Source organism: Plectropomus leopardus, chromosome 23, assembly GCF_026936395.1.
Source record: "Plectropomus leopardus strain MGB_pleo_1.0 chromosome 23, ASM2693639v1, whole genome shotgun sequence".
Taxonomy (NCBI): Eukaryota; Metazoa; Chordata; class Actinopteri; order Perciformes; family Serranidae; genus Plectropomus; species Plectropomus leopardus.
The window spans coordinates 10,194,140-10,205,534 of NC_142198.1; the positions used below are offsets into that span (position 1 = coordinate 10,194,140).

Consider the following 11,395-nt stretch of genomic DNA (forward strand, 5'->3'; position numbering starts at 1 on the left):
TTTGCAGGGAGCTGCTGGGACACCAGGCTTGGATGTAAGTTTTGTTATTTTCTGTTTTCTCTGAAGGCAGACAGGCACAAAGTCGGAGTAACAGTGAATGCTTCTTCCAGTTTAGAGGTGCCTGGTTAAAAAACTGTTAGATATACAAAAGAAAAAATTAAACTTTTAATAATCTAAAACCAAGTATAACAAGATTTGAACTCTAGCATTAGTAATTGTGTAATTAGCACTAGGTGTGGAGCATCACTTTATATAGACCAAAAAAAAAGACACATTCACAACTCAGCAAAAGCCAGGTTTATCATTTTATTTTAAACCCCAACACAAGTATCATATATTTCTTACGCATCTAAGTAACATTCTGTAAATACGTCTGAGTCATCACATGTAAATTCAAATCAACCTGGAATATACTCTGCAGCTGAAGGTGTCACATTTCCACAATCCAAGTGATTTGGAAAAAGTGATAAATCTAATAAAATTGGAAAAAGTTTGTATGTATGTCCTTCAGTTTTATCAATAACCATTCAGACGATTGACTTCAAAGCTGGCAGGTAACCAGAGATGTAGCAAACTCAAACATTTCAAGCATGATCAGTAGATTTCAGAATAAATGCAGTTTATTGAAGTTGTTTGGATGAGCAGTTCAATCGAAAGCTGCATTACCAAAACAGACTTGTTTTCAATCAGCACTGCACCAGTTCAAATGCACATACATGCACCAATCATAAATTGAATAATTCCAGCATTTGTCATTTTACTTCTGTGTGCCTTATCCAACATGTACCACATATTATAGTTTACTTTGTGTTTTTTATGTGGTGTTCCACACCCGGTGCTAATTAGCTAATAAGTGACGGTTGAGCAGTTTGACCATACTCAAGTTTTTGGCAAATGCATTATTTCAAAATGCATTAAGCTTCGTTCTTAGTGAAGTTTGCAAGACTTTTTCTCTATCTAAAAGCTACATATAGTCCATAGTATACATATTCTTGTTGCACATCCCTCTACTTTCTCTTGGTGCCAAGTTTTTTTTACTTTTCACCCTCTTTCAATTTGTTGTGTTTTCTTCAGCTTTGTCATGACAAGAACACCCTCTCTTGTCTTTGCATAGTGAAGCCAGAGTAATGAAGTGGAGTTGTACTTTTACAGGGGTTGCCAGGCTTAAGGGGAGAAAAAGGCGACGTTGGGGAAAGAGGAGAAAAGGTAGATGTAGATAGGATGCTATGGCTTGTGAACCCCTTAACACAGAGGACTGATGTCAATGGACAGTAACAGGAAATACAGGCATATTTTATGTAGCTGCTTTTTATCAGAGGTTTCTCCTAAAAGGTCATGTATATGATTGTTGGAATAGATAAAGTGGCTGAAAGGAATATTTATATGCTCTTTAACGAACTGTCGCAGATATAAAGCATTTTGACTTTCTCGAGAGATTAAACCATCAACCAGGATTTAAAGCAATTAATTGGGTAAAACTCCATGCGATGTAAAATATCCTTTGCATAAAATATCATCCCCAGTCCTCTCAAACTTTTGTTCTCCACTTTTGTCATCTCATTTCTCGAAATCACAAAGCAAATCTCATTCTGAGGCATCAAAAAAAAAAAACGTTTTCAACATGTCAGACCACACAAGTCCATTGACAGCAGGCTCTTAAGATTCATAGTTGTTTTATTTCTGTTGTATCCATGCATGAACATACTTAAAACATGTCACTTCCATGAGTTCCTGAGCCTGTTGATAACCTCTCCCTTGCCTGTTTATATAGCAGTTTATATCTTTCAGTGCTTAATTGTGAATGTTTCCACACTTACTAACTTAATATTAGTTTTTGAGATGTTTGATGTCTTTAGGAAACTGTATCCCATTTCTTTGTACAGAAAGATAAACACATTTTGCATCTGTGTGAATCTGCGTCCGAAATTGCATACCCAATATGAGCACTATTGTTCAACATACTTTTGTGTAAATTAACAGTAGTACGTATCTTTTCGGACACACTGAGCTGTAATTACCACATCATTGTAATACCTGAGAGAAAGCATGATAAACCCCTTTTTTTTAAATTCTGGACCAGTTTAAAAAATGTGTTACGCCCAGCAAAGTGAAATCTTATATTTCAGCTGTCTGCCATTGTCCGTTCAGAGCGTTGTTCTCACTACCACATTGCATGGCATGATATTTATGCCGGTATAGTGGCTCTTGTCTGAATACTGTTATCAGAAATATAATGCAATTCACTTACTTTTGGTTTCATATTAAGGTTTTGGACGCACTAAATGTCACATACAGTATGTTAATTAACATGTTAGTATGGAATTTTGGACGCAGCCTCTGTATTTACCAACCATTTTCACAAAATACATCACTGCTTTTATTCCAGCTATTTAGCAACATCTCTCAACACTGACATATTATGGGTGACAAAATTTGAATGACAGTCAAGAGCAGTTTTGAGTACTAGCCTAATATTAGCATAGTATAGAGTTCCCTTTTTCTTTAGATTTGGATTATTGCAGAGAATAAGATCTGTGTCAAAGAAAAGTTTATGATACTTACATTGTTTTGTTCAGCAAGATAATCTTCACAAATGACCAACACTTTAAGGATTATAGAAGCCTATTTGCAAGGGAACCAGGAGTGCTGAAATGAGCGTTTCCAGCTTTCCTCCCTGTTTACTTCCTGTCAGTTATGATGAGTGTGACTTGCCATGTCCGTTCCATTGAGTTTGATAGAAGTGGCACCAAAGTCTGATACCAATGCAGAACTGGAAAGCTGTCACTGATGTAATAAAGTTTCCTTGTCAGCTGCTGTATTAACAATCAGTCCAACCGGAAATACAAAGGGAGCCATTTATAATGTTCATGTTGTCAAGTTAAAAATGATCTTTAGTAAAATTTACTGAAAATTAATCCCATTAAAAGTTTAATGATATACCAAAAAGTGTACATCTAATCTCATGAGGGCTAGAGATGTACCAGTGATAGTACCTCTGTAAAGTTTAGTACAAAAAATATACTTCTTCTTATATAAACTGCGGGCAACATTTGATATCCAGATCATGTAATGGGAACTTTTTTATTCTCTGTTTTATTATTTTTCTCTAATGCATGTAATGAATGACATAAGAAGACTAACTCCCACGCAAATATGAGGGGATACATTTTGAACTTTTTGCACTGTGTAGTCGATTGAATTATGTGTTTCTAGAGGTTTTTTCCCTGCTACTCTTTCTCAACCTTTGTGCCCTTGACACCCCTTTTGGTGATCAGCTCTGTTATATACTCCTTCCTATTGTAATGTTCCCCTTTTTCGTCCTCTTCCTGTCCTAAGGAATGTTTTTAGAGTACCCAGTACTGTCTGGTACCCCCTCCTATCTAACATTGACCATGTCTCCTTTCCTTTGTGGGCCATGGCCTCCTTTTTTAATCACTTCCCTGCTATCCCCTAATATCAGTGCTGTCCCAAATGTTAAAAATCATGATGCTAACTTGACCAAAACGTTGTATCCACAGGGGGAGAAGGGAAAGAAGGGCAAAAAAGGGCCTAAGGGCGAGAAAGGAGAACAGGGTGCCCCTGGATTAGATGCACCCTGCCCATTGGTATGTCCCAACTGTGAGCTGGAAATCGGCTCCGAGCTGTGTAGAGCAGTCGAACCCAAACAAGGATGAGCGCTCTGTGGCTAAACAGATACCCAGCTTCCACCAGATTATAGCAACCTAACACAAAGTTCATGCTCTCCTGCGATTCAGTCACAAAAACATGCTGTTAAATGCTGAAAAAGCATATCCTTTGGCTGGATTGTGGTATCAGCAAGCTCACAGGGCCGCTCCTCCCTCGTCCCCCCCTTGTGTCCGTCGTAGCAGACGGATGCAGGGGTTAAGGGTCGTCCACCTCTCTCCCAGTAACACTCCTAGGTCATCTTTGCAAACAGGGTTTCCGGGGATTTAAGGGTGAAAAGGGGGAACCAGGGCAGCCAGGTCTGGACGGGCTGGATGCCCCATGCCAATTGGTACAGTATTTCTCTTTTTCCTCCACCTCTTAACCATGCATGCTGCTCACCTTCAGTCATTACTGAAACAAAAACCATGCATGACTCGAGAGCTTGATAAGCATGAACACACCTCATTTTAATCACAAATACATTTTCCATATGAATTATAAATATGCACCAACATATACTTCACTAACTTGCTAAACGCAAGCAGCCTCTTTTAATTAATACAAATTATTATGTGAAAAATACAAAATACATATAATTATTGATAAAATTGATACTTTAATCTCACTGACTCCTTCCATTCCCTTGATTAAAACTGGAAAAAATTTCTGCTTAAACCTTGTTTCCTTCCCGCTGATTCCTCCATGGACCCAGTTACCTTTTAACCTGATGCTAACACAGACTCCTCCACTGACGCCCATGCCGCTGGCACATGGACCCTTCCTTTACTCTGTTAACTCCCCCTTTCCCCCCCTCCTGTATTTGTACCAATTGGGCCAGACCACGACGACAAGAGAAACACAGCAGATTACACTAGTTATTCCTCCAGACCAATTCAAGATGACATGGAGAAATATATTCTTCATGCTTTTTATGATGTTTTTTGATGCTGAAAAAATGCTGTGAAATGCATGGAAGTTTTTAGTAGAAGTGTTGGAGGTTAAATTATAAGAGAACTAATTTTAAAAGGTCATAGCATGCCGTATGTAGACAGGTAAGAACACATTCATGTACCACAAATGTCATTTCATTGAACTACATCTACATCGATATGCTTCTCTGCATCTGCAGAGAGCAGAATAATCAACAGATTGTTGTGCATGAGCTATATTTTGCTGTGTATTACATGCATGAATCAAGAATACATTCTTGCAGTTTTAAGTACTTTTAATATCTCATATGATTGTACCATAACACTCTGAGGAAATGTGTTATCAGCTGAGGGATCAGAGGTTTATGAAAAAGTCTTAATGTGCTTGTATGTTTGAATGGAGAATTTCAGACATAAATACAAGAATATTCACTGTTTTTTAACTCTAAGGTGGGACAGTGGCTACTGTAGGTTAAGTTTGTGTTACACAGAAAATTCTTTTGAAGATGTGAATTTCACACCAAGTGCAATGAGTCAGGGAGAGTTAAGCCATTTCCTTCCCTTTACTAGACACCTTTACATCATATTCAGTATTTCAACATGGACATAATGACACTTTAGTTAATGCAACAAGGGTGCTGTTTTCATAAGTCAGCACCCTTACATCAAACATTTTAATTTTGAGGACTTTAGCCCGCAGAAATCCTACATGTTCCATCCTGTGAGACCGCAGTAAACTGCACGCAGGTTGCTCATGCTGTTTGTAATCACTGTGGTGAAACAAAAAGGAATAGAATAATTAATGTGGACAAGTTCAGCCATCTGATTTGATCATTTGCTTGTTGTTTGATGCATGGTTTGACTTTACACATTTGGGCAGTTTGTTCTGTGGGTGAAGCTATGATGTCTCAGTTAGTCAGGATGGGAGATATTGTCTCTACTATTTCCAACATGTGGTTCTGGCTTATTAATCAGAGGCATTTCTGTAATGATATTTAAAAGTCTGACATTTGTGATGTGTTCTTATGGGATAAAATCGACTAATTTATCACAATTCATATCTTTGTGTGTAAATGATATTTGTTAATAGCAAAATTCCCAGTTTGGTTCAGTCCTCATGGTGTTTTTCTTCCCTGATACTCTTCTCTAAACAGGGCCCGGATGGATTACCAATGCCTGGATGCTGGCAGAAGGTAAGACAAGTCATGGGACAGACTCCAGTAGGGCAACTACACATTTACAGAGTGAACACAATATAAGGACTATATCTAAGATACTTAAAATCAACAGTGAAATGACCATTTGTGTCCTTAATTTGTATCAGCAGCCCTTTCTACACAGAGATCACACTTTAAATTACTTCTTAAAACCTATTTTTATAGATTTGCTTTTATGTGCTGTTGTCTTTTTATTTGTTTTAGTTCTTTAATTCATCATTTATGTCATGGTTTTATTGCTTTTATTGTTTTTGTTTTGTATTTTATATTGACATGTGGCATCCTGCATCTTGCATTATTTGTCTTATTGTCTTCTTAATTTTACACTTAACTAATCTTAACCCTAGTTTTGTCTCGCTTGTGTTTAATAGGACTATTTTGCTTTCTGTTGTTGTATTGCCTTCTGAGTATCCCATTTCTGCTTTTACTTTGTTTGCTAAAGCACTTCATGAACTCAGTTTTCAAGGGTGTCATATAATTAAAGTTATTATTATAAGGCCACTACAAGGTCCCAGCAAACAACAGCAGCATCATTCGGCTTCAGTGTGTGCTTTTAGATAGCGTGCATTGTTGTGTCAAAAGAGGCGTGATGGACATGTAACATGACAGCATTGGCTTTTAGTGTGACATATAACAAAGGCATCTGCAGTGCTCTTTAAACAACAACAATGGTATAATATAGCAATAACAATATTTTACTGATCTTGTCCTCTGCTCAGAGGTTAAAGACCTCCCAGACCTTACCGTTTTACCAATTTGCAGACATGTTGCAATTGTCCCCACCATTGCAACAACTTGCTTTTCAAGAGCTACTAATACCTTAGATGCCACATTTAAGAAGAGATAATGCTGTCCTCCAATCCTGTAATTATACCTCGATTATAGAACAGCTACGCAGCATAAAGGCAAGAAATTCCTGTTTTAAAGAGGCAGTGTAAATGGGGCTTCTGTTATGAATTAGGTTTGAAAAGGGTAATCAATAAAAGTTTTGGATTCAGTTACCTGAAAGTGCTCCTAAAATTTTGTTCACTCTGTGTAAGTACATTTTTTTTAATGTGGGTTTTGAGCTTCTCTGTGTTTGCATGGGTTTTTTGTTCAATAAGTCGTAACAACATATGACTGTGGTGTGAAAAATCTCACCGTGTCAAACCTGTTCAGTCATGAAACAATGTGAAAACATGTCCATCTTCATGTCATTCTCTCTCCTGTGTTTTTCTTGCAGTGATCACTCTAACCTGAAACGCATGGAGTTTGTAAATAATGCTTCTTTTATGGTATTTATAGTTTTTTTAATGGAAAAAAATGTCTAAAAGAAAAGAAGTCTATGTGTACAATGATACAAAAAGAGATAACCGTCCCGAGTTTCACGCTCTAAGCTGCTTCTACTCACATCACCTTGTGGAAAAAAAACAAAACAAACGTGTGTGTCCGCTGTCTCACATCCACATCGTGGTGGAGTTCTGATCCTTGGCTGGCGGCAGAACTTGTCTCTGTAGTCTTTGCATGGCTCAGACTGGAGCGTCGTGGCCCGGCCAGATTCATGGAGACATGGAAGGAGGAGGAGGAAGTGGAGGAGGATCTGGACTGGCTCTCTAACACCAAACGCTAGGTGTTTTGTGTTGTTTGGTCTCAACAAGCTCACTGCCCATTCATGCAGCATCATTTTCTAAAAAAAAAAAAAAAAACTGTGCCAAACAGAACATTGCACCCCCGACCCTGCAAAAGCATGAGTAGTAAACTATATTTATATGTATTGTACATACATGTCACTGTTTTGTGATTGCGTCATGGCTTCTGCAGAAAACAAAAACAACACTAACATAAAAAAAACAACAACCCCAGAGCTCTGAATTAGTAATTTCTGCTTTCCTTTAATCTTCCCAAGGGAGTCACGCCGTGGCTGGTAGCCTGAAAATCCCCAGAAAGCAAAGTTGGTTCTTGTTGCTTTATTGTGGTGATGCCTGCAGAGGGTATGATATCAGCAGGTTTTCACTGTTGCACTCATGTGGCTCAGCATCATCACCATCATCATCAGTGTGGTGCCTCCCAAACCCACACGTCTCCGGACAAGAGGGGAGAACTTAGCAGGCTCACCGCACTGTTAGGGAAACAAATCAGGCTCATGTGTATTTGAGATTGGACAGGCCTGCTCTGGACCGCCCTTCTGAGCACGAGGGAGCGGATTCTGCAGGAGAGCCGCTAAGAGTCTCATCGATCTCTGTAGAGATCAGCTGGAGCGTCTGCCTCTCCTAACGGGCGAGATCTACTGAGAGCGTTAACAGAATGCAATCATGTTCTTTTTTTTGTTGTTTTTGCTCTCATTCTTTAACATTGTTTGTATTTTGTGTATAATAGCCTTTGGTGCCTCAAGCTTTTATTCATTCCTTTATCAGAAATGTACAACTTTATATCATATTTTGGATTATTGGAATGGTGTTTATTTCAGGAGCTTTGTTTGGTTAAAAAAAAGTTGTGAGAGTATTGAAAAGACACACATTGTGCACTGTTTTTCATATGAATCGTTTTTACAAGTTGTTGAAATAGCATGTATGTTACAGCTTCACCTGAGCAGACAGTAAGACTGCGTCCATCTCAACTGCCGCTGATCTTACAAGTAGTTTTGAAGAAGCTCATTGTTTGTGCAAAACACATCCAACATTGTGACAAATATGCTACTTGTTCATTCTGGACTTGTTGTATGGGATGTTAGTTGTACAGTGTTGTCAATTCACTGCATGTACACAATTTATTACTTATGGATTTCTTCAATATTGAAAATAAGCATTGAATTGAGGAAGTGTATCTGAAGTGTAAAGCTTTGTTTCAGGGTTGGGGTTCATAATAAGATTTAGCTTTCAGATATGATTAAGGCAGGTTATGTTGAACAATCCTAGTTGCATTACACTGCTCTTTAACACCTCCTATATTGTCTTAAAGATATGGAAAAAATGCGCATTACAGTGTAAGAAAAGCTAAATTTGACAGACTGTTAATTGGTCAACTTCCATTAATACACCACAGCTGAACTGGTGGCCAGTTATGTCACATTCCGTATCAGATGGAGCAATAGGTTTATTTTTCACCATTCATCTTTTCATATTTTTTTTTTATATTCAAATTGCCTTCTGACATAGTAGGTGCTATGCAAGGTGATGCTTCTTTCCTTCAGCGTGAGAAATATGCATGAATGATTTACTCTAAGGGCAGATGTGAAACACCAACATTTGTTGTGACGTGGCAGCAACTACAGGTGGATTCAAGAGGATTTATTCCCATGTGGTTCTATTGTACAGTTCATCTCATTGTTTTAATGAACGGATGCACATCTGTATAGATTATAAAGGTGCTATCTGATAGTAGGCCGACAACAGCTCAGTTGGTGCACTCTACCAGTGGCAAGAACTACACAACAGGTTTCTTTATTGCTGTTGGGGTTTTGTGTATGTGACAATTTTAAGTTTTCTGTGCATATATTTGTGTATTTGTCTCAGTATTTTAAGTGGTACATTATTTATTTTTCTATAATTTTCTTAAATGAAGGCATTTTGGTTTTAAAGAGCATTCCTTTCAGTTGCTTTTGATGTCCGCTGCGTCTCTTTTGATATGAGGAATTATTTTGGATCATAAGGCATCATGTAACAGTTATGCAAATGGAAAATGGTGTGAAGGAAGGTGGTCATTTACAAACACAGACAAGTGTGCATTCACTGTGCATTTAATTTAGATGAAGGCCTTACAATGGTTTGTCGCTTTTATTTAATTTTGTGTGTCAAAAAGCTAACTATGACAGCAAAAGTCCTGATGGCCTGGATGTTTACAGGCCCGGCCAATGCAATGGCTCAAAGTTAAATATCACAGCTTTTTCTCACGCTTCCTCTTTTCTCTCTCTTTGCCTCTCTTTCTCTATCTCTTTGCATTGAATGTAGTTTGATATATGTATAGTGGATTATTAATGTACTGTTAAAATGTGTGCTCATTTGACAAGAAGTGCAATTTATACTTTGGTTAATGTGTGTAGCATCGAATGCAGCTGAAATATCACATCATTGTGATCTCTATAGCTTCATTTGTTCAGTCATGCTACCCTGTATACCACTACCTGAAAAAAAAAAGTTTATTTACCCGAAGTCAAATGTAAACATTCATGAAATCTCAATTTTGGATTGATTTAAATATTTCCTCCAATACTGTCCCTTCACTCATTTTTCAAAATGTTATTTCCATTCTGTAATATTTACTAATTTTTTTGCAATGTTTTTTTGATTTTTATTTTGTGTTTTGATTTCCAGCCTTTGTTACAGAATTTGTTCTCACAAGTTGCTGTATCTTTAGCATGTGCAGCTAATTTTTTTAATTGATTTTTTATTTTTTAGTTGATTGATTGTTTTTGTTTGATTGTTGTGTTTCCTTGTTAAATATTCAAATCTAGTTTATTCTGCTATCAGCAGAAGTGCCAAAATATATCAAACATTTATTTCCATATCAGTATTAGCAGAGTTGGTGAGGGGCTCCAAAATGACTCACTGAGAGGCCACATCTGTGTCATTTGTCATTGTTGTAGAAATGCTCTGAGTCAAGTCTTCTTCTGAAGAAAGACATAGTATACACCCACTCAGATTAAAAGTGCTGGTGTAGGATATTTGACAAAGTGATATATATTTGCATTATGCTAAAAGACACTGGTCTCTTACAGATCTATATCCTCTAATAGACTGCAGCCTTACTGAAATAAGTGTATTGCCACATATACTCTCCAAAATAAAAGGCAGTCTTGGTGCAGAAGCAAAATCCACGTTGTGGCTTTGAGTTAAAATTGCATTTTTTTGGATGTGGTATACGTTAAGTTTCCGTTCTGTGTTTGTATTTCTCTTTTTTTTTTTTACCCATTTGATTGAAATTTCTTTAAAGACCCTTGTGTTCACACAATACTATATTTCAAGATGACATTTCATATGACTGTACTGTTGGAGCCAAATAAACACAGTCTTTCAAATACATTAAACAATAGAGTTGCCTTTATATTGGCAGTCAATATTTTAAGGGTTTTAGATCACTGAATAGTATGTATTAGAATAACTGCAGCAAATACTGAGGAAATATACCTACGTCCACTTAAAGCTTGCACTTTTAATCCAAGTGTATATTGCACATAAAACATAAACAAGCTATTAAAGAAAAGCAAGTATTGCAAAATGGCTAAAAATATAACTTCTGTCAATGTTATATTATTGTCATACTATGTTATTGGACTATTAGTACTGAGCTAATGTTTTGCTTTTTAAATACAACTAATCATATTTTTGAATACAAAATATAGTCTTTGAATGGTAACAATTGGCAGAAAATGGAAATACTCAAGTAAAGTACCTCAAAATATTAAATGTACTTACAAGTCCATGTAACTATAGTTACATCCCATCAGTGTAGCCACAGCGGTTTGATAAGTAAAATGGGGTAAAACGTACAATATTGGACATTTAAGGCTTTAGCCTTAAATGTTTTATGCATAGTCCAGCATCTAAAATTGTTAAATATAGATTTCAAAATTAAGAACAGCGATAATGATTTTTAAATTCTTATTTT

At 36.9% G+C, this 11,395-nt stretch overlaps 1 protein-coding gene across 1 annotated transcript in view; it reads left to right on the forward strand.

Moving 5' to 3' along the window:
- col25a1 (collagen type XXV alpha 1 chain) overlaps positions 1-3,925 on the forward strand; it is a 166,960-nt gene extending 163,035 nt beyond the window's left edge. The window contains 4 exon segments of the mRNA XM_088073174.1: positions 8-34; positions 1,153-1,206; positions 3,519-3,659; positions 3,661-3,925. Of these exon segments, the coding sequence (XP_087929300.1) occupies positions 8-34; positions 1,153-1,206; positions 3,519-3,659; positions 3,661-3,726 (288 nt within the window). The 3' untranslated portion in view covers positions 3,727-3,925.
- Positions 3,926-11,395: the final 7,470 nt, after the last annotated feature.